General features: G+C 37.9%; 1 protein-coding gene across 3 annotated transcripts; it reads right to left on the bottom strand.

Annotated features, from left to right (window-relative positions):
- Positions 1 to 8296: 8296 nt before the first annotated feature.
- On the bottom strand, positions 8297 to 23463 carry TMEM69 (transmembrane protein 69). 3 transcript variants are annotated; one of them, XM_053694062.1, is made up of 3 exons: positions 23211 to 23463; positions 11737 to 11796; positions 8297 to 9914 (listed from the first exon to the last, which is right to left on the bottom strand). In XM_053694062.1, the coding sequence occupies exons 2-3, from the start codon at positions 11779 to 11781 to the stop codon at positions 9198 to 9200; spliced, it is 762 nt and encodes a 253-aa protein (XP_053550037.1). In that variant the 5' UTR covers positions 11782 to 11796; positions 23211 to 23463; the 3' UTR covers positions 8297 to 9197. The 3 variants fall into 3 exon arrangements, with proteins under 3 accessions (XP_053550037.1, XP_053550038.1, XP_053550039.1); XM_053694063.1 differs by having other exon boundaries at positions 23154 to 23223; XM_053694064.1 differs by lacking the exon at positions 23211 to 23463 and adding an exon at positions 15608 to 15746.
- Between the last annotated feature and the right edge of the window lie 100 nt (positions 23464 to 23563).

Here is a 23563-nt window from a genome sequence, read left to right as displayed (position 1 = left end):
TAACCCCTTCACACATTTAGGATGTTCCATGCCATCCTAACAGTGCTGGGCTTTAATACCCTTAGGACGGCATGGAATATCCTCCTTTTTTGGCATCCTGCAGCCTCATCATTTTGTTTAATGGGAAATCGGACTTGGGGGCATGCCTACCATAATTGGATCCTGGCCTTAAAAATCATGCATCTGAGAGGCAGAATATTCCCATTATTCTGTTAACCTATTTATGTTGCAAAGTATGTCCATAGTTATTTTCTATAGTCCGATGCATTGATTATGCTCTGGAAACATCCAAAACATCGGCTGCAATGGTTCGGTCCCAGGACCCTTTTTTTTTTTTTTTATTTCCTTTATTGTTGAAAAAAAATACTACATAATATTCAGCGGGAAAATTCACACTGCCAAAAACATAACATAAATTATTAAGTACAAGCTGGACGTTGCAATTCTTATTCTATTTGTAGATGGCAGTATGATATTATAACATTTGTTTGTTATGATGCCAAATAGTCCTCCCAAATGAATCTCATATTTCCATAGAAGTATAGTTGTTGGGATTGAGCATAGTGATACCTCTCTAGAGTCAACAATTGTGTAATGTTATCTTTCCAGTCAGATATCGTAGGGATGTGTTGTTTTTTTCATAATCATGGTATCAACTGTTTAGCTCCATTTAACATTATGCACATCAGTTTTAATCTCAGTTTACATTTCAGTTTAGGAGGATAATTAAAAAGCAATAACAGTGGGTCTATCTCTATCTTAAAGGATATACATTTTTTTATTTCTCTTCCAATTTCCATCCAATACTGCCTAATATATGGACATTTCCACTAAATGTGGGCCATAGACCCCACCTCACCACACCCCCTCCAGCATGTATTGTCAACATTAGTGTATATTTTCGATAGTCTAATCGGGGTTAGATACCATCTATACAATAATTTCAAATTAATTTCAGTAATGTTTAGCGAAGAGGAGGTCTTTCCCATAACTGTGAAAAAATGTTCTCATTCTTTTGGTGAGATTTCTCTTTGAAGCTCGGACTCCCATACTTTGCAATAAGCATGCAGGGATCTAGAGGGATGGTCGATTAACAATTGATACAACAATGATAGACCGCCTCTGGAAGGGGATTGAGAGTGACAGATATTTTCAAACACAGTAAGTGGTCTATGTAATTGAGGTTTCTGTGGGTGGCAAGTTATAAAATGTGACAATTGTTGCCGAATATACCAGTCATCTGCAAACAGCGGGGTCAGTTCCATTATTTCCTCTTCAGATTTTAGTTTACCCTCATGTATAAGTGTAAATATAGGAATAAGAGAATTAATGGTGGATGAAACCACCCTGATCGTCTTAGTGGAATCTCCAGATTATACAAAATCGGTGTTAATGGGAATGGGTTTGATGAAATACCTGTATTCTTATTAGATATATAATCCCAGATGTTATGTGTTTCTGTCAGGATTCTAGGGAGTGCCTTGTTAATGTTCCTATGTATATTAGCGGTCCAACATATCCCACCCATATTAGAGCAGTTAGCTAGGTGTTGTTCCAGTTTAACCCATTCCTTATTTTCCCCATGTTTACACCAATCTATAACTCGGTTAAGAATAGCCGCTTGTCTGTAGTACATTAGGTTGGGTACACTCAGTCCCCCATTTTTTCTGTTACGGTACATAATTTTTTTGGCTATCCGTGGCCTTTTGTTTTGCCAAATGTATGTGTTAACCACAGCTTGTATGTTATTCAAGTAAGATTTTGGAATTGGGATGGGAAGTGTTTGAAATTTATAAAGAATTTTTGGTAATATGGTCATTTTAATTGCCTCCATCATTCCCAACCAGGATAGGCTTTTGTTTTCCCAGCTACGCAATTCCTGCTGAATTTCTTCCAGAAGGAGTTGATAGTTTTGGTGGAATAGCAGCTGCTGATCATGCGATATTTGAACCCCTAAATATTTTATAGATGAGTTTTGTATGTGATAATGGTATTTTTGTGCTATCTCTTGCAAATCTGCGCCTAGGGTATGTATTCCCAACATCTCTGATTTAGTGGGATTAATTTTGAAACCGGAGGGTTCACTATATATATCTAATTCGATATTTAATGTTGCAATAGATTTAGTGGGGAGGTAAGCGATAATATGATGTCGTCAGCATACAATGCCTGTTTATATTGAGTATCCTGGATTAGAATACCCTTTATCTTTGGGTTGTTACCGATCGCTGCTGCAAGAATTTCAATTGTCAATACAAACAAAATGGGTGATAGTGGGCAGCCCTGTCTAGTTCCGTTATTAATCTGTATCTTATTGGAAAGGGAATCATTTAATTTAATTTTGGCAGTAGAGGCATTATATAATTTAAATATTTTATTTATAAAACCTTCACCCATACCAAATCTTATTAATGTACTTTTTATAAAGGCCCAATTTAGCCTATCAAAGGCTTTTTCTGCATCCATGGCAAGAAAGACAGATATGATTTTGTGAGATTGTGCGTATTCCATTAGATTCAGTATTTTAATAGTATTGTCTCTCGCTTCTCTATGGGGGATAAAGCCTACTTGATTTGTATGTATTAACTTCGGGAGAATTTTATTTATCCGTAAGGCCAGGATCTTTGCAAATATTTTCACATCCACATTTAAAAGTGAGATGGGTCTGTAGTTTTGGGGCACGTCAGAGGGTTTCCCCCGGTTTTGGGAGTACTGTTATGTGGGCTTCCAGCATGTTTGGAGGAAATGGATTATGGACATTTACTTTATTAAAAATGTCCAATAGGTGGGGATTAGCAGAGGGGCAAGAGTTTTATAGTATGAAGTAGAAAAGCCATCTGGGCCGGAGCTTTTACCCGGGTTAAGATCATAAATTGCAGCTTTTATCTCTTCTGAGATGATAGGTGCTTCCAGTTCAGTTGCTTGGTCATTTTCCAATATAGGGAGGGGTATCCCTTTCAAGTAAGTTTGTATATCTGGAGTAGCGCATGGTCTATTTACTGTGCAAGGAATATTATATAGCTGTGTGTAATATTTCTCAAACTGTGTGAGAATATCTTTAGTAGAATGTGCCTTGTCGTTTTTAGCTATTTTTATTTCATGCACAAAAGTTTTTATATTTTTAATTTTAAGGGCCCTTGCTAGCAGTTTACCTGCCCTATTCCCTTCATAAAAAAAGCGTTGCTTAAATTTAGAAGTAATGGCTTTGTGTTCCTGCAGTAACATATCATGGAGGGCCTTTCTAGTGTTCTGGAGTAGATGTTTTACGGATAGGTCATCCCGGTTCTGTCTATGTTTGTGTTCCAATTCTGACAATTTTGAGGTGAGAACTAGATATTTCTGTCTCTCTAGCTTTTTAAAGTGTGCTTTTCTTTTTATGAATTCCCCCCTCATAAAGCATTTGTGTGCTTCCCATACTGTAAGCTATATCCAGTATACGTCTAAACGTTTTTTTTATAAAAGGGAAGTTGTTGGGTATTGGGCGCATATACATTAATTAAGGTCACCGGCATACCATACAACAGTCCAAAACCCCCTAAAAAACGGCCATCATTATCATTATGAGTTTGGATGTGTTGAAAGGGAATATGTTTATGTAAAAGAATGCTTACTCCACATCGCTTTGAGGAACCAGAGCTGTGAAAATGTCGGTTATAATGAGAGCCCATATATCGTGGCTCATGAAAGTGCTTAAAGTGCGTCTCCTGCAGGAATAAAATATCTCCTTTTCTTTTATAGAAATCAGACATTGCCACAGGCCTCTTGACAGGTGAATTAAACCCTTTAACATTTTGTGTAATAAATTTAAGAATTCTATTTGTGGAATCCATTGGCTATCAATATAACGAATTCCCGTGAATAATACCATGTACAATATCCAGCTTTATACAGTATCATTTTCATAACTTGACAATAACTTTGTAAATAATACAAACCTTTTAGGAAATTAACATAAAACAGCAAACAGGAACCTAACAAATACATCTAAAACAAAAAAAGTGAATTAATGCCTCTCCTGCCTCTGGAGATAGGCATATGGACTATGCAGGACCACAAATCCAAATTCAAGAGGGAATCAGGCTATATTGATACAAGTAGCAGTGTACCCCTTAAGTGACTGTAGAGAATGGGGGTATGCTATACCCTTTTTTTGTTCCCTTTTTTCCCCCTCCCCCCTATAAATTTATATAGCGTACGTATCAATATTCTCTGTGTAAGGCAAGGGCAACGACCCATACAATTTAAACTTGCACAATTACCTACATATTAACATGAAAGAGAAGAACAACATTTTAAGATGAACTTTTAAATAACATGCATATGAACTAATAAAGTCCTAACTGTGGCATACCAAAGTTTTGGTAAACTATCCTATACCATCGGGAAGTCCATCTTGTACCTCTGTTATATCTTGATCTTTCAAATTTCTTCTCCAGTAGTAAAGTTAGATGCCTTTCTCTGGTGGAGCTCCATGGTTAGAGGATTTTCTGTTCACTTTTGGGGGTGCTGGCTGCCACTTTTCAAATTGTGGCCTTTTTTCCTTTCTCATTGAGGGGTTCTGCTGGTTTTCTGCAGGTGGGAAATCTGGAGGGTCAAGGTCCAGAGCTCTGCAGAATTCTGGGACTTCTGAAATTTTCCGGCAAACCAATCTTCTTGTGTCTCGTAACACGTACAATTGAAAAGGGAATCCCCATTGATACAAGATTTTTTTTATCTCGTAGTAGCTTTGTTAAAGGTGCCAATTCACGGCGTCTTTGTAAAGTCCTTGGGGACAGGTCAGTATAGAATTGTAATACTGTCCCCCTGAACCTCACTGGCTGATGTTTTCAAGACAATGACAGAATTTCTTCCTTGTCTAAGAAGCTTTTAACCTTCATTATGACATCTCTGGGAGGTGCCGTGTCAGGGGGTTTCGGCCTCAATGCCCTATGGGCCCTGTCCCATGGTATGTCTACCGTTCGTTGTGATCCTTTCAGATGGGCAAACAAAGAAGAAAAATAGGTGTAGAAATCTTTGCGGAGTACGGTTTCGGGAATGCCTCTTATGCAGAGATTCTTCCGCCGTCCCCGATTTTCAAGATCCTCAAGTTTATCGTTAAGGTCTTCAATAACAGATGCCTGTGTAGACACTTCATTCTGTATGCCAGAGATCTCCTCCCGTATTATATCTGATTGGTCCTCTATGGCTTCCACTCTAAAGCCTAGAGTATGGATGTCCTATTTAATTTCTGCCATCTCTTCTCTCATACATGTCCTCACAATGTCAGCTATGTCTTGTTTGGACGCCAAGGAGGACAATAAGGAAAGGGGCACCTGCGTAGAAGTGTCTTGATCCTGAGAAATAGCATCTTCTATAATGGAGCTAGGTGAAGAGTGCTCTCTGATATGCTTTGATGGAGATTGCCTCTTATTTTCTGAGCTGGAAAAAAAGTGCTCACTGTGTGTTCTCTCCCCATTGTTTTCAGCATCTTATTTGGTTTGGAATTTTTCTTTGCAGCCATATTTTCTCAGGTTATTTGTCCCTTTGTGGTAAGCTGCACAGTGTTTATAGATTTATTGTATAAGGATGACCAATCTATTAATCATTTGCACTCGCACTGTGCTATATCCCCTCAAAGTTTGCTACCTTCCCCTTTCTCACACCTATAAAGTTATCTTATCTCAGTTAATGTGAACCTTTTTCATGAGCCAGAAACTATGTATTACATTGCAGACTCCTCAATCTGATATCCGGCAAACAATTTACTGTTCCTTGTTTAAGATTTTTTTTTTTTATTGCGAGCAGCAGAGCAGCGCCATTTTGCGACCTGCTTTGGAAACTATTGTGCCAGCACCGTATATCCTGTATTGTACAGAGAACCGGACCTCCGATCAAAACGATCAGTGAAGTATGTAAATGCCACAATTACATAGAATAGTTCTGCTCACGTAGCTTTAAGATGCTCACCGGGTGTGTTTATAATACCGGGCTGTATTTCCGCTCCTCTATATTCCACGTGGTCCCCTTGTATCCTGTATTATACTGAAAACCAGACCGTTCAAAATGGTCAGTGGAGTGTGTGCGTGCCACAGTAACTTAGGATAGTTCTATTAGGCTGATACCCCACATAGCTTTAAGATGCTCACCGGGTGTGTTTGTTATACCGGATGGTCTCCTGTTCCGTTCCTCTATATTCCACTTGCTCAGTTGATCAGGTATAGATCATAGCTTGCTCCTAGATGATTGAGCAGTTGCTTCCACCGTGATTCATATATTTTGGGTCACTGCTGTTCAAAATATGTACTTTTAAAGTGCCTGATGTTCCGGAGCTCTGGATTTATGCAGCCATCTTAGCTGTGGCCAAACTCCGCCCCCGAGTGTTAATTTTTTTTTTAAAGTTGCACTCCCATTGAAGTTTATGGAAAGATGTTATTAAAGAGGTTGCGATGTCTGAAGTCCTACAATTAGTGTGCGTCGAGTTTCTCTTGCAGCCTTTGATTTTTAACTTATGCACGCTATCCTGTGTGCATTACAAATTTACTTTCAGCTGTACTGGTGCTCCACTTGTTACATAATAAAAAGACAATTCAAAAACTTACTCTGAATTTCAAATATGCTGATTTTTTTCTGACAAATTTTTTTTCTCTCCAATTTCTGGACCCCTGTATCATGTGACAGGTATCAGCCAATCACAGCCTAGTATACATATACCCTGTGAGCTTGTGCATATGCTCAGTAGGATCTTGTTCCCCTGAAAGTGTGAATATAAAAAGCCTGTGCACAATTTGATAATGGAAGTAAATTGGAAAGTGTCTTAAAACTGCATGCTCTTTCTGAATCATATAAAGTTCATTTTGACTTTAGTGTCACTTTAATGGGGACACCATTAAGATAAGAAAATGTTAGTGTATATTATATGCATCCCTGAACAGTAGAGTGTTTAAGGAGCAAGTGAAAGTTTGAAAACTAGGGTAGAGTCTTGTGGAGCGAGTTCCACAAAATAGGGACCAGTCTGGAGAAGTCTTGTAAACGGGAATGTGAGGAGGTAACAAGAGAGGAGGTGAGAAGGAGGTCATGAACAGAGCGAAGGGTGCGGGAGGGAAAGTATCTGGAAATGATATCGGAGATATAGGCTGGAGAAGTGTTATTGAGAGCTTTGAAAGTTAGAGTCAAGATTTTAGGTTTTATTCTGAAGGTTAGAGGAAGCCAGTGATGGGACTGGCAGAAACGTGCAGCAGGTGAGGAGTGATGTGTAAAAAAGATTAGCCTGGCAGAGGCATTTATTATGGATTGTAAGGAGGATTGTAAGGGAGATAAATGGCAGCTGGGGAGGCTGGAGACGATGGAGTTGAAATCAAGGAGGGAAATGATGTGGATTAAAGACTGTTGTCTTGTGTGAGAACGTGGCAAATTTTTAATATGTTTCTAAAGGTGGAGACGGCAGGAATTGGCCAAAGACTTGATGTGGAGAGTGAAAGAGAGTTCCGAGTCAAGTGTGACCCCAAGACATCGGGCATGCGGGGTAAGGGTAATGATGTTAACAGTTAGAGAAAGTTGGGGGGTAGGGATTTCCGAAGAAAGGTGGGGAATAAGGAGCTTTTTGGAGTTTGAGATATTTAGCTTAAGGTAGTAAGAGGACATCCAGGATGAAATATTAGAAAGACAGATAGTGACACAAGTTAGTAAGGAAGGGGATAGGTCTGGTGCAGAGCGGTAGATTTGGGTATCATCAGCATACAAATGATATTGAACCTTTATTAAGGAACCTAAGGATGATGTATGAATTGAGAAGAGAAGGGGACCAAGGACAGAGCCTTGTGGTACCCCAACAGAAAGTGGATAAGGGTCAGAGGATGTGCCAGAGAAGGTTACACTAAAGGTCCGGTTAGACAGGTAGGAGGAGAACCAGAAGAGGACTGTGTCACAGATGCAGGAGGATTGGAGGGTTTGGAGCAAGATAATGTGGTGAACACTGTCAAAGGCTCCTGACAAATTGAGAAGGATTAACAGAGAAAAGTGGCCTTTTAATTTTGCTGTAATTAGGTCATTAGTAACCCTAATGATGATGATGCACACATTACAGTCATTAGTAAGGCTAACACTACATGCTTTTATTTCATTGTGGTTATAAAGTGCATTATATGGCATATGTTTAACACAGCAGGCTCTAGTATGAGTTTTAAGAACTTTGAGAATGTTTTATTAAATAGCAAATTATGACTGCACAGTCATGATAAGAGGCATGCTAAAAAAAACTCACACAGTTGTATAAATGTGCAATGGTTGAAAAGAATAAAGAAAATAATAAAAGACAGAATTAAAGAAATAAAATGTTTATTTAAGCACAGAAGCACATTTAAAATGAGCAAAAATATTTTTTTATTTTTTATTGCAGGGCAGTACAAATTAATATTTAATGTACAAGTCAGAGAGAAAGTTTTAGAACCATGTTCATTTTTATTTAAGTATACCAAGGATTCTTACACAGATATATCTAAACTAGTCTAAAAAAATAGGAGCCAAAAGTTCTTGTCTCCAAGATTTGTCAAGCCCTGTATTCATCATATGATATATGTTCCAATGAACACTACCAGGGACTCTTATAGGCATTATGCACAGTGCTAGTTAATGCTGTAGATATAACACGGTGAGCTTGATATACTGTATATTCTATTTTACCAAACACTTCCTAACAAAATGTTATTTTTATTTTCAGACATAGATTGCCTCAGCATAAACGCTAATTAAATGTATTTATTTTCTGTAGAACACCATATGCATACTTTTGTGACACCCCAATCAATCCATTCAAGTAATACAACAGTATACAAAATGCAATGGATAAAAAGGGACATTCTGGTTGAATGACAAAATACTCCAAATTGACACACCAGGTGAACAACATAAGCAGGAGCAGCAATGTATTGAGCCTAGAAACACAACTGTAACTATGTGTTTAATCATTTTGCTGTGGTTTAGACTTGCACAGATAAATTAGCACTTAATAATAATAATACAATGTTCAAATAAATTGGGAGTATTTTGGTATGAAATTAGATTAATGTTACAGAAGTCAGTATATTTGTAAAATGACAGTGTCACTGAAAACCTGACAGAGAGATACTCAATTTTTTCCCTCTAGTGCCCTGTTGGTGGCACAGCTGAGTGATTCAACACTGTGGTTGAGAATCACTGGTATAGAACAAATAGGATTTGATCTACTTTTCTTTTGTAACCAATGGTTTGTGGGGATATAAGCCAGCGACTATTAGCGTGGCGACTAAAGAGAAAACAGCTACAAGAGTAAGGATAGCCCGTAGAGCCTTAAACCAGGATGGGTAGGTTGGAAGAAGTGCAAGGTCATAGTGCAATGCAATTCCTAACCCCATGATTACTAGCAACGTTGCTTCTGTTGTATTCTCCCGAAACAGTAAGGCGAGCCATGCCAGGAGAGGTGGTACAACACTGTTTGTGAGGTTCATCCAGTCAAGTTTGGCAGGACTGTTCTCTGGAATGGCAAATCCCCATCGGACACCACCAAGGAAGGACAGTATGGACGCACCATATGCTACTTGGGCAAAAGCCACCTCTGGGTAATAGCATGTTGTGACGCTCATCAGAAGAGGTGCAGAGATAAAGGGGATTAATCCCCCTAAGCCCAGATAGAGAGCTGGCTTTGGTGCATCTTTCAGAGCTCTCATGTCATATCGTAGCAAGTCCAGCTCATGTTTCTCAGGTTCCTCCTGGACCTTTCTTTTCTTTAGACAACAAGCAGAGCTGTGTATTCTCATTGTGTAACTGAGATTTGAAGTGCTGCTCGGCCAGTTAGACATGTAAGTATTAAAGGGAGATTTAACGGAGCAGACTGTGGATAGTCTGTGCATGATGGGGCTTCGTTTACACAGGACATTCATTGGAGCCGTTACCTTATGCAACTAGAAGAAAGAAAAAGAAAACTTAGTAACAATGTGCATAATGAAAGAGCAGAGTTCTCCCCAAGGTCTATTTATTGGGCACATCATCCAGCTGATTTACCGACCACCCGGAACAAAATTTAAAAGGACAGAATACACTAAATTTTATATAACAATGTAATAGACACTAATATACAGAAGAATATGTACAGATACGGATATAAAAATCCAGTATAAAACCTTTTAAAAACTTATTTAGAAGTTCCAAGTTTAGCACTGTTGATGAGGTTAGGCTAGGACACCCACTAAAAGGGGCTGGGAAAGTAGGAAGAGCAGACACTCTCCCCCTCCCCTGGATATGAAAAGCCCCATTACACAACCAGGAGTCTGTAGACATCAGTATACATCTAAAACGTTGGGGCTTGGTTAGGAGTCTGAGAATAAGCACAATGTTATTTAAAAATAAGCAAAACTCTACATTGTTACAAAAACACTCCTAGATGGGCTATATAAATGGATCATCTATAAAACATTTATGCAAAGAAAAATCTAGTGTACACTGTCCCTTTAAGCTAATACTATGCTAAAATTAGCTAATGCTTTCAATAATTATTGCATATATTAAATCAATTTATGTTAGATTATGCAATTAGTTTGTGCTTTGGATATTTTAAGTAACATTTATAAATAAAAGGAAAATGTTATAATTTTGCAAAGTATTACACTGCCCCACCCGGCTAGCAACATTATTTATGGAAAACACTAGGAGAGCGTATAGATTGTATTGTCTGTGTTAAAAACCTTTGAATTTGCATTAGTAGAAATAACTAATAAATTAAATTTTTATGATTCAGTTAGAGTTCAAAATATTCATTTTATTTCTGCTATCAAATTGACCCCTTCTTTTGTTCTCCTTTGCTTAAAATTACGCTTTCCATAATAGCATACTGAAGGAGGCTCGGGAGCGTGCACGTGTCTTGAGCATTATATAACAGCCGTGATTGCAACAATGGTTGAAACAATCTTATACATATAGTGCTTATGGCACGTGCACACTACTGAGCTTACCTCAGTATGCTCTCATGGGAATGAGCTATGTTTTAATAAGTATGCAAAGAGAAAGAGGGAGGGATAAAAGGCTAAAAACTGGATTTTTTTGATTGAATGTTCTATCTAAATCATGAAGATGTAATTTGGACTTTCATGCCACTTTCAATGTTGTTTTTCAAGCTACTTTACAAATTTTAGAGCCACCGATGCTACAGGAAAAAAATACTCGCTGTACTGCACATATCACATCTAGGGGTTGATTTATCAAAGGCTTTCACCAGCCTTCAACCCCCTACGGCTGCAGGCTCTCACAATTATCATTAGACCGCTGGTTCCCTAACCTTTTGCCACCTCTTAGGTGGCGAATTTCAATCTCTCCGGTCTCGTCCAACCGGGGAGATTGACAGCTGCTGCCCACCATGATTGGCTATGCACGGACAGGGAGCGACATTGCACAAGAGCACAAAATTGCGTTCTTGTGCAATGCTAAATTCTGGTAGCGGAATTCAGCCTGCCAGAGGGACAGGGGTGCATATGTGCTCCCCTGTCCGCCGCAGCTTGATAAATCGACCCCTTAGTAATGTAAATTTGCTATTCCAGTTTCCAATCTGACAGCAGGTAAAGGAGATAATGTAGACACCAACTCTACGTCTATAGTTTATTAAGAGTACATACAAAGGTACATAGTCATACTCCAGGCCAAAACAGACAGCTGATCCGACACGTTTCCTGTGCCACAGGCGCTCTTACTCAGAGTTTCTTACCTGGCTGTTCCAACATAAACTGAGCTTACCTGAAATTTTAGCGGTAAAAACCTCCCTCTAAGCTGGGACAGCATCTCTCCAATTCAAACCTGAAAAACATCATATTATAAATATAAATTATTAGTCTTTTTCAAGAAATACTTAGGAATTGACACACATATTATATTGAGCCTGCAATCTTATTAAATAGCGATAACAACCAAAACATATTCTTACAGGAATTAAAAATTAAAATTATAATTTTTCAAAACAAATTTCCTTTGTGTATAGCGACAAACCTTTGCATTATTTATTTTGCTTGCTTTTAACCCCTTTGTGGCGGTACTATAGTGTTCCCTGTAAACACTATTAGTAAATATTAAATCACAAGATCATCGATGCAATCTCATGATTTCAAGGCCAGGATTGGATCATGGGGGGCTGCCTATGCTGCTAGGCACGATCCCCAGGCCGATCCTTGCCTATGTCAAAGGGGAAAGCTGCAGGACGTCGTATATGGTAGGATCTTTCATGCCGTCCTAACGATGTTAAAGCCCAGCGCTGTTAGTACAGCATGGAACATCCTAACGGTGTAAAGGGGTTAATGTATTTTAAATCGGAAAATTGTAGTTTGCAGCCCCCAGAAAGGATAACACTCATTCTGTGTAACTCAGAACACTGACCCTCCTCCATGCTGTATGATATATGAAGGAGCTAATTTATACCTGCCCCTAATTGGCCACTGCAGCAGAGATACAATAAACATTGTATGCATTGTTGAAATGTCAAGTGTAATATCCCTTTAAAGGGGGAGATGTTTCTTTCATGATTCAGATAGAACATACAATATTAAAGGGATACTAACCCCTCATTTTTTCTTTCATGATTCAGATAGAGCATGCAATTTTAAGCAACTTTCTAATTTACTCCTATTATCAATTTTTCTTTGTTCTCTTGTTATCTTGATTTGAAAAAGCAGTAATAAAAGGTCAGGAGCCGGCCCATTTTTTAGTTCAGCACCTTGGTAGAGCTGCTGATTGGTTTGCTACATTTAGCCACAAATCAGCAAGTTCTACCCATGTGCTGAACAAAAAATGGTCTGGCTCTAAAGCTTACAGTACTGCTTTTTCAAATCAAGATAACATGAGAACAAAGAAAAATTGATAATAGGAGTAAATCAGAAAGGTGCTTAAAATCTCATGCTCTATCTGAATCATGAAATAAAAAAAATTGGGTTTAGTGTCCCTTTAAACAACTTTCCAATGTACTTCTATTATCAAATTGTCTTTGTTTTCTTGTTATCCTTTGTTGAAAAGCCGGAAGGTAAGCTCAGGAGTGTGCACGTGTCTGCAGCACTGTATGGCAGTGGTTTTGCAACAATGTTATACATTAGCAAGAGCACTAGATGGCAGCACTATTTCCTGTCATGTAGTTCTTCAGGCATGTGAACGCTACCTACCTAGATATCTCTTTAACAAAGAATAACATAAGAACAGAGCAAATTTCATAATAGAAGTAAATTTAAAACTTTATAAAATTGTATTCTTTATCTGGATAATGAAAGAAATTTTGGGTTTCATGTCCCTTTAATAAGATTTTCCATGAGTCTGTTCCTGGGCTGCACATGTTTTTTGTGTGCAGCTATTTTATAATGCAACGGATAATAGATGATATATAAATAAAAAAAAGACAGTAAGGTCAAAATACAGTCTACTCCAGATTTTTTATTGTTTAAAAAGGATTACCCATTCCCAAGTTTTGCATAACCAACAGTTATATTAATACACTTTTTACCTCTGTAATTACCTTGTATCTAAGTCTCTACAGACTGCCCCCTTATTTCAGTTCTTTTGACAGACTTGCATTTTAGCCAATCAGTGCCCTCTCATAAGTAATTCCACGGGCGTGAGCACAATGTTCTCTATAAGGCACACATGAACTAACACCCTCCAGTGTTAGTTCATGGGGCCTGTTTTGTTTAACATATTTATCTGCGATATCAGCAAAGGGCTACAGGGGAAAGTATGTCTCTTTGCAGATGATACAAAAATTTGCAACAGAGTGGATGTTCCAGGGGGGGTAGACAAAATGAGAAGTGATATACAACAATTGGAGGATTGGACAAACGACTGGGGTCTAAAGTTTAACACAGCAAAGTGTAAAATAATGCATTTAGGGAAGAAAAATCCAAATGTTAATTACAGACTCAATGACACTTTACTGACTGTTACAGACGAGGAACAGGACTTGGGAATTATTATTTCAGATGATTTAAAACTTAGTAAACAATGTAGTAAGGCAGCGAGTAAGGCAAGCAGAATGCTTGGATGTATTGGTAGAGGTATTTGCAGCAGAAATAGTAAGGTTCTTATGCCACTTTATAGATCATTAGTTAGGCCTCATCTTGAGTATTGTGTGCAGTTCTGGAGACCATACCTTCAGAAGGATATTAACAAACTTGAATCTGTGCAAAGGAGGGCTACCAAAATGGTACATGGTCTAAAAAATAAAACTTACCAGGATAGGCTCATTGACCTAAATATGTATAGCTTAGAGGAGAGAAGGGAAAGAGGTGATATGATAGCAACTTTCAAGTACATTAAAGGGTTTAGTAAAACTGAGGCTGTGGGTATTTTACATAAAATGGAAAATTCAAGAACAAGGGGTCATGAGCTCAAGCTAAAGGGTAGTAGATTCAGGAGTAATTTGAGGAAACTTCTTTACAGAAAGAGTGATTGATTTATGGAATAAACTTCCTCAAGAGGTAGTAGCAACAAACACTGTGGGGGACTTTAAAAATGCATGGGACAAGCATAGGGCTATCCTACGAACTAGATAAGTTTATACTGTTAGGTAAGGTCGGGCAGACTTGCTGGGCCTATGGCTCTTATCTGCCGTCAATATCTATGTTTCTATGTTTCTAAAAAACTTTCAAAATGCATTCAGATAAAAGGCGACCTTCAAGGTCTAAGAAATTAGCATATGAACCTCCTAGGTTAAGCTTTCAACTAAGAATACCAAGAAAAGAAAGCAAATTTGATGATAAAAGTAAATTGGAAAGTTGTTTAAAATTACATGCCCTATCTGAATCATGAAAGTTTAAAGGGACAGTCTAGTCCAAAATAAACTTTCATGATTCAGATAGGGCATGTAATTTTAAACGATTTTCCAATTTACTTTTATCACCAATTTTGCTTTGTTCTCTTGGTATTCTTAGTTGAAAGCTTAACCTAGGAGGTTCATATGCTAATTTCTTAGACCTTGAAGGCCGCCTCTTTTCAGAATGCATTTTAACAGTTTTTTACCACTACCACTTATCCTACACTGATTGTGAAACTCTTATACTTGTGCCCACTAGGCTTAGAGACTTTAACAGTAGGATCACTTGGGCCCCAGTAGTTTCTGCTTTTGGGTTCAATACTTGTGCACTGCTTACTGCCCTAACAAGTGAAACTTTTACTTGCAAGGAACTACTGTATATCACCTAAGAATTTATTTTCATCACTGGTACCCCCCTAACAGCCTCAATACGTGTAACTTTTGTTATTATTGTGCCTCTAGCCTTGGCAATACAGTTGTAGTTACTGTCATGCTAATAAAGCTTAATTGAATTGACTAAATTGTTTGTTATATATATATATATATATTACACAAGGAAAAACGAGGACCCAGGAACTTGTTGCCAAGTGACTTTATTGGATACACAGGGTGAGTAGCACTAACACAGGTGTGCAAGGGGTGCTAGATCTGACGCGTTTCGCGCATGCTCACATGCGCATTCTACTTGTTCATATATGAACAAGTAGAATGTAACTCCCCAGGAAACCTGGGAAGAGACAAGCGATACCCAACAAGTTGCGCTAGTCTGATGGATAAAGGAAATGAATCCTAGTGTTGGTAAATAGTAATGAATACCCTTACCAGAAACTACCCCAATCTGATGAGGTAAGTATGCCGCAATGGGGGGTATATATCAATGGTAGATTGTTCCAGTAGACCGGTAGATGTTCTCTTATAATCTCATCTGTCTCTTGGAGTATGTGGGAATAGGTTTCTTGTAATGAAGATGTCCCAAAACACTTCTCATGCAGACGGGCTTGTTGCCTCTTGGAGTCTCTTGGTCTTGGTATTAACTTTCTCCTCCGTGGATGTACCTTTCCTGTTGAAGCCAATTAGTAGGGGCAGATATGACTTGTGAAACCAGTCATGTGCACTTTCAGTTTTCAGAATTGGAAAACTCTGTCATAGCATCAGACTCCCGCTAGTAAAATCTTTTATATTATTATGAGGAGACCCAAGTGGTTTCACTGTATTAGACTACAATGTGTGATTTTGTAAAATTTTGGGATGGTGGTGTGCCGCATGATTTTTTTAAAGGGACAGTCAACACCAGAATTGTTGTTGTTTAAAAAGAAAGATAATCCCTTTATTACCCATTCCCCAGTTTTGCATATCCAACACAGTTATAATAATACACGTTTTACCTCGGTAATTATCTTGTATCTAAGCCTCTGCTGACTGCCCCCTTATTTCAGTTCTTTTGACAGACATGCAGTTTAGCCAATCAGTGCTCACTCCTAGGTCACTTTACGTGCATGAGCTCAATGTTATCTATATGAAACATGTGAACTAATGCCCTCTAGTGGTCAAAATGTATTCAGATTAGAGGCAGTCTTCAAGGTCTAAGAAATTACCATATGAACCTCCTAGGTTTAGCTTTCAACTAAGAAAACCAAGAGAACAAAGCAAAATTGGTGATAAAAGTAAATTGGGAAGTTGTTTAAAATTGCATGCCCTATTTAAATCATGAACTTTTTTTGGACTTGACTGTCCCTTTATTGTAAAAAAAATGTGCTGTGGCAAAAAAAAAAGGTTGAAAATCACTGCTCTATCTGAATCATGAAGGTTTTATTTTCAGTTCACTGTCAACTTAATGTTCATTTAAAAGGGACACTCAAGTCAAAATTAAACTTTCACGATTCAGATAGAGCACTGGTTTTCAAACCTGTCCTCCGGCCTCCCCAACAGGTCAGCTTTTCAGGATTTACCTTGGATGAGAGCAGGTAAAATAATGTTTACTAATTAGCTGATTATTTCACCTGTGCTCCAGTTCAGATATCCTCAAAATATGGCCTGTTAGAGAGGCATGGGTACAGGTTTGAAAACAAGTGAGATAAAGCATGCAATTTTAAACAACTTTCCAATTTACTAATGTGCATAGTCTTTTTATATTTACACTTTTTTGAGTCACAAGCTCCTACTGAGCATGTGCATGAATTCACAGAATATACTTATATGCATTTGTGATTGGCTGATGGCTGTCACATGATACAGGAGTGGAAACAGACATAACTGAAATTTGTACAAAAAAAATAAATAAATCTACTCATTTGAAGTTCAGACTAAGTGCTATTGCATTGTCTTGTTAATATGCAAATCTACTGTATTTACCGGTCCTTTAATAGGGTCACCACCTACTTAGCATAGCTAGAATTTAGTGTTCAGCCAAATGTAGGTAATAAGGAATAAAAACATAATATAAGGCTAATATGTTTTGACAAACACACAGCCACTTTAAAAGATTTCAACAACTCCTATTTACAGCTGATAGTACTATATAATACATTAAGCAGCTTACTAAAGTAAAGACTCTCAGAAGCCAAACAAAACACTATGTAGTAGCCAGAAATTTTTTTTAAAAAGGGATATGTGAAAAAGAATTCAATAAGGACCACTAAACACAGTAAAAAAAACATATGTAAATGCAGAATAAAAAGACAAAGCAAAAGCACTTAGTTTGAAATTGAAATGAGCAGTAGATTTCTTTCTGACAATTGTTATAGTTCTATTTCCTTCCCACTGCATCATGTGACAACCATCAGCCAATCACAAAGCGCATAAACGTATATTCTGTGAATTCTTGCACATGCTCAGTAAGAGCTGGTGCCTCAAACTGTGCATAGAAAAAGTTTGTGCATATTAATATAATGGAAATTAATTGCAAAGTTGTTTATCATTGCGTGTTCTATCTGAATCGTGAATGTTTCATTTTGACTTTAGTGTTCCTTTACTAGAATTTTATAAATTATGGCCACCATCTTGTAAAGCATTAGAATAACCAGTATTTTCCTACAAAAAGTGACAATTTATTTAAATTAAGAGTATATTTCTCCCTTTGGTAACAACCCAATATATATATATAAAAATGTCTTGGAGATACCTAGGTAGGCATGTGGAGAACTATTTGGCAGGAAATAGTGCTGCCCTCTAGTGCTCTTGCAAATGGAGAACATTCTTGTAAAACTGCTGCCCTCTAGTGCTCTTGCAAATGGATAACATTCTTGTAAAACTGCTGCCCTCTAGTGCTCTTGCAAATAGATAACATTCTTGTAACTCTGCTGCCCTCTAGTGCTCTTGCAAATGGATAACATTCTTGTAAAACTGCTGCCCTCTAGTGCTCTTGCAAATAGATAACATTCTTGTAACTCTGCTGCCCTCTAGTGCTCTTGCAAATGGAGAACATTCTTGTAAAACTGCTGCCCTCTAGTGCTCTTGCAAATAGATAACATTCTTGTAACTCTGCTGCCCTCTAGTGCTCTTGCAAATGGAGAACATTCTTGTAAAACTGCTGCCCTCTAGTGCTCTTGCAAATAGATAACATTCTTGTAACTCTGCTGCCCTCTAGTGCTCTTGCAAATGGAGAACATTCTTGTAAAACTGCTGCCCTCTAGTGCTCTTGCAAATAGATAACATTCTTGTAACTCTGCTGCCATCTAGTGCTCTTGCAAATAGATAACATTCTTGTAACTCTGCTGCCCTCTAGTGCTCTTGCAAATGGAGAACATTCTTGTAAAACTGCTGCCCTCTAGTGCTCTTGCAAATAGATAACATTCTTGTAACTCTGCTGCCCTCTAGTGCTCTTGCAAATGGAGAACATTCTTGTAAAACTGCTGCCCTCTAGTGCTCTTGCAAATAGATAACATTCTTGTAACTCTGCTGCCCTCTAGTGCTCTTGCAAATAGATAACATTCTTGTAACTCTGCTGCCATCTAGTGCTCTTGCAAATAGATAACATTCTTGTAACTCTGCTGCCCTCTAGTGCTCTTGCAAATGGAGAACATTCTTGTAAAACTGCTGCCCTCTAGTGCTCTTGCAAATAGATAACATTCTTGTAACTCTGCTGCCCTCTAGTGCTCTTGCAAATAGATAACATTCTTGTAACTCTGCTGCCCTCTAGTGCTCTTGCAAATGGAGAACATTCTTGTAAAACTGCTGCCCTCTAGTGCTCTTGCAAATAGATAACATTCTTGTAACTCTGCTGCCCTCTAGTGCTCTTGCAAATGGAGAACATTCTTGTAAAACCGCTGCCCTCTAGTGCTCTTGCAAATAGATAACATTCTTGTAACTCTGCTGCCCTCTAGTGCTCTTGCAAATGGATAATATTCTTGTAACTCTGCTGCCATCTAGTGCTCTTGCAAATAGATAACATTCTTGTAACTCTGCTGCCATCTAGTGCTCTTGCAAATAGATAACATTCTTGTAACTCTGCTGCCCTCTAGTGCTCTTGCAAATAGATAACATTCTTGTAACTCTGCTGCCCTCTAGTGCTCTTGCAAATAGATAACATTCTTGTAACTCTGCTGCCCTCTAGTGCTCTTGCAAATAGATAACATTCTTGTAACTCTGCTGCCCTCTAGTGCTCTTGCAAATAGATAACATTCTTGTAACTCTGCTGCCCTCTAGTGCTCTTGCAAATAGATAACATTCTTGTAACTCTGCTGCCCTCTAGTGCTCTTGCAAATAGATAACATTCTTGTAACTCTGCTGCCCTCTAGTGCTCTTGCAAATAGATAACATTCTTGTAAAACCGCTGCCCTCTAGTGCTCTTGCAAATAGATAACATTCTTGTAACTCTGCTGCCCTCTAGTGCTCTTGCTAATGTATAACATTCTTGTAAAACTGCTGCCATCTAGTGCTCTTGCAAATAGATAACATTCTTGTAAAACCGCTGCCCTCTAGTGCTCTTGCAAATGGAGAACATTCTTGTAAAACCGCTGCCCTCTAGTGCTCTTGCAAATAGATAACATTCTTGTAACTCTGCTGCCATCTAGTGCTCTTGCAAATGGAGAACATTCTTGTAACTCTGCTGCCATCTAGTGCTCTTGCAAATAGATAACATTCTTGTAACTCTGCTGCCATCTAGTGCTCCACGAATGGGCCAGATCCTAATCTTTTTAACAAAAGATACCAAAAGAATGAAAAAAAAATGATAATAGAAGTAAATAAGAATTTTCTTTAAAATGGCATGTTCTGTCTAAATCATGAAAGTAAAATTGTGGGTTTCATATCCCTTTACTTTTGTCAAGTTCTTCCTCAAATCACAAACGACACAGAAATGGTTCCCTTAATTCCTCAGTCTCTGAGTATTTATCTGTTCTGAACTGAACGTTCTTCCCTTGGTTGTGCCAAAAGGGAGAGTCCACCCTAGCGTTTTGGAAATGCTAGGACAGAGCTTTTGAAACTTCTCATGTCGGTGACACTTTTTAGACCTACATCATTTTGCGACACAGTAATTCAGTTGTACTGGCACACAGGAGGTTAAAGGGACAGTCTACACCAGAATTTTTATTGTTTTAAAAGATAGATAATCCCTTTATTACCCATTCCCCAGTTTTGCATAACTAACACAGTTATAATAATATACGTTTAACCTCTGTGATTATCTTGTATCTAAGCCTCTGCAAACTGCCCCTTTATTTCAGTTCTTTTGACAGACTTGCAGTCTAGCCAATCAGTGCCTGCTCCCAGATAACTTCTCGTGCACAAGCACAGTATTATCTATATGAAATACGTGAACTAACACCCTCTAGTGGTGAAAAACTGTTAAAATGCAATCTGAAAGAGGTGGGCTTCAAGGTCTAAGAAATTAGCATATGAACCTCCTAGGTTAAGCATTCAACTAAGAATACCAAGAGAACAAAGCAAAATTGGTGATAAAAGTAAATTGGAAAATTGTTTAAAATTACATGCTCTATCTGAATCATGAAAGTTTATTTTGGCCTAGACTGTCCCTTTAAACTAACTTGTTTTAAGAGATACGGACACAAACATAAATTATATAATAACGAAATGTATTTACAAGTAACAGGATGTATGTGCAAGAGCTAAAAAAAGTTTAATAACACTCACATTTCATCATCAATCATTTTTAAGCTTCCACTTCCTACCCATATATCAAGAGCAGGAGCAGCAATGCATTACCGGGAGCTAGCTGCAAAAAAAAAATACTTTGACTTCTGACTTAAAGGGACAGTAAAGTAAAAAAAAAATATTTCATGATTTAAATAGAGCATGTAATTTTAAACAACTTTCCAATTTACTTTTATTACCAATTTTGCTTTGTTCTCTTGGTATTCTTAATTGAAAGCTAAATCTAGGAGGTTCATGTGTTAATTTCTTAGACCTTGAAGACTGCCTCTACTCTGAAAGCATTTTGACAGTTTTTCACCACTAGAGGGCGTTAGTTTATGTGTTTCATATAGATAACATTGAGCTCAGACACGAGAAGCTCCTAGGAGTCAGCACTGATTGGCTAAAAATGCAAGTCTGTCAAAAAAACTGAAATAAGGGGGCAGTTTGCAGAGCCATAGATACAAGGTAATCACAGAGGTAAAAAGTATATTATTATAACTGTGTTGGTTATGCAAAATTGGGGAATGAGTAATAAAGGGATTATCTACCTTTTTAATCAACAAAAATTCTGGTGTTTACTGTCGCTTTAAGCTCAGCATTTAAGCTGCCGCCCTCAGAGCTCTGTGAGTCCGACTGACTACTGCCCGCGCTGCAAAAAACACTGCTGTACCACTCACTGACTACACATGCAGTCACCAGCCAATTGAAGAGACTACACATGTAGTTCGGAGCCAATGTGCCGCCAAAGCTGCCAATGGGAATAGTTTCAGTTCCCACCGCCAATAGGTTAAGATGATCTGTCAACCACTAGATATCAATCACGTGTTAACCATGTGATATGCGTAGCAGGCAGGCAGAAAGTCGGAAACCAAAAAACATTAAAAAAAAAAAAAAATTAAAAAAAAATTTGTGCTGAAGCAGGGACACACTAATGTGGCACGACACACAGTTTGGAAAGCACTGTGCTAGGATTTACTATTGAAACTAATAAAGGGGACTTTCATTCATGAAGTATAAGATACTTAAAGGGACAGTATACACTCATTTTCATATAACTGCATGCAATAGACACTACTATAAAGAATAAGATGCACAGATACTGATATAAAAATCCAGTATAAAACTGTTTAAAAACTTACTTAGAAGCTGTCAGTTTGGCTCTGTTGAAAAGGCAGCTGGAAAGCCCACTGCAAGTGGGAAATAAGACACTCCCCCCTCCCCCTTCTTTTGCATATGAAAAGACCCTTTACACAAACAGGAGCAAGCTGGGGTAGGTATCTGATGGTATTCTCATAAAACTTTGGGGCTTGGTTAGGAGTCTGAAAATCAGAGCAATGTTATTTAAAAATAAGCAAAACTATACATTAATTTTTAAAAAAAACTTTATGGGCTTTATAAATAGATCATCTACAAAACATTTATGCAAAGAAAAAATGAGTGTATAATGTCCCTTTAATGTAGAAAGCTCCTTTATTTGTTTAAACCGATCGCGGTTTTTTACCTGGCACAGTTTTTAGCTGCTAATGAAGCCCACGGCAAAACATTTTTTTGTTAAAATGTGACGTTTTCACCTCTTAGCAAATAGCCGTGCGGTAAATCCAGCTCCCAAGGGTCCCAAGTCGGATTTCCTGCACGGATATTGGCAAAGAGGTGAAAAAGTCACCTCTCAAGCAAAACATGAATGAAAGTCCCCTGTATTGGTTTCAATAGTCAATCCTTGCGTTTCATAAACCCTAGGATTGACTTTCACTTTAAAGGGACAATACATAACATCAGCCAAATCTAAACATTTAAAAAAAAAAAAAAAGTAATGTGTTTGCTGCAATTAGTTTTCATTAGCCAAACTACACCCATCATTTGCTTAATTTGGAGGAGCCAATCCAGTCTTGAGTCTGCAGACGGGGCCGGCCACAGTCATTATGTTACTATAATGTCTATTGTTCTGTGGATGTTATTGTTAGCAGTTAAATCCAATTAGGGTCACAATATGTAGCAAGGTTAGTCCTGAGAAGTCTGCAGTGTGTATTTCCAGCATTAAATTACATGAAAAGGGAGCAAAATAAACTTTGATTTTACGTTGCAAATTTGTTTAACTACACATAAACATTTTATATTTAAATCTGAAGGTGTTTAGTGAACAAAAACACAACATACCTTACCTCATGATCTTAGAACATATTCACTATTATAATATATATGTGTATATATATATATATGTGTGTGTATATCTAATAATAAAACAAAATATATATATAAATATATGCAAAGTACAAACCTTTAATACTGAAAGAATGGAATGTGAGTATAAAAGGGCAAATACATATATACTCACTCTGTAAGAGGTCAGACCCCCTCTTGCACACACATTAATATTTCCTCTCGGGTACACAGACCAGTCACGTTGGTTCCTAGGTTATCGCTATTTTGCAAGATGAGACTGTGAGAACATGTGTTCATCAATGAAATGCACAATTCATATACATAAAACAGTGTTTCTACTCTTCTAACTCGTCACAACTTCCTGCTCAAAATGTCAAATTTTAAAGCCAATTATGTAACTAAAACGTGGTAAAATGCCGAATGCAATCACAAGATGGCGGTCATGTGTTCTTTATCTTTATGTGTGTAGCCAATCGCAAGATGGCGGCGTAGTTACGTCATAGACAGCGCGCTTGCTCGATAGAT

The sequence above is a fragment of the Bombina bombina genome, chromosome 10 (genome assembly GCF_027579735.1).
Source record: "Bombina bombina isolate aBomBom1 chromosome 10, aBomBom1.pri, whole genome shotgun sequence".
NCBI lineage: Eukaryota > Metazoa > Chordata > Amphibia > Anura > Bombinatoridae > Bombina > Bombina bombina.
The sequence above is the reverse complement of the archived record's forward strand: the minus strand, read 5'-3'. Positions and strand labels throughout refer to the sequence as shown.

Bases quoted from the DNA above. Each gene is read 5' to 3' on its own strand.
- TMEM69 (XM_053694062.1), bottom strand. From the start codon at position 11,781: ATGCTGTCCCAGCTTAGAGGGAGGTTTTTACCGCTAAAATTTCAG. The intron at 9,915-11,736 runs GTAAGCTCAGTT...TCTTTCTTCTAG, and splicing joins TTTTACCGCTAAAATTTCAG to TTGCATAAGGTAACGGCTCC.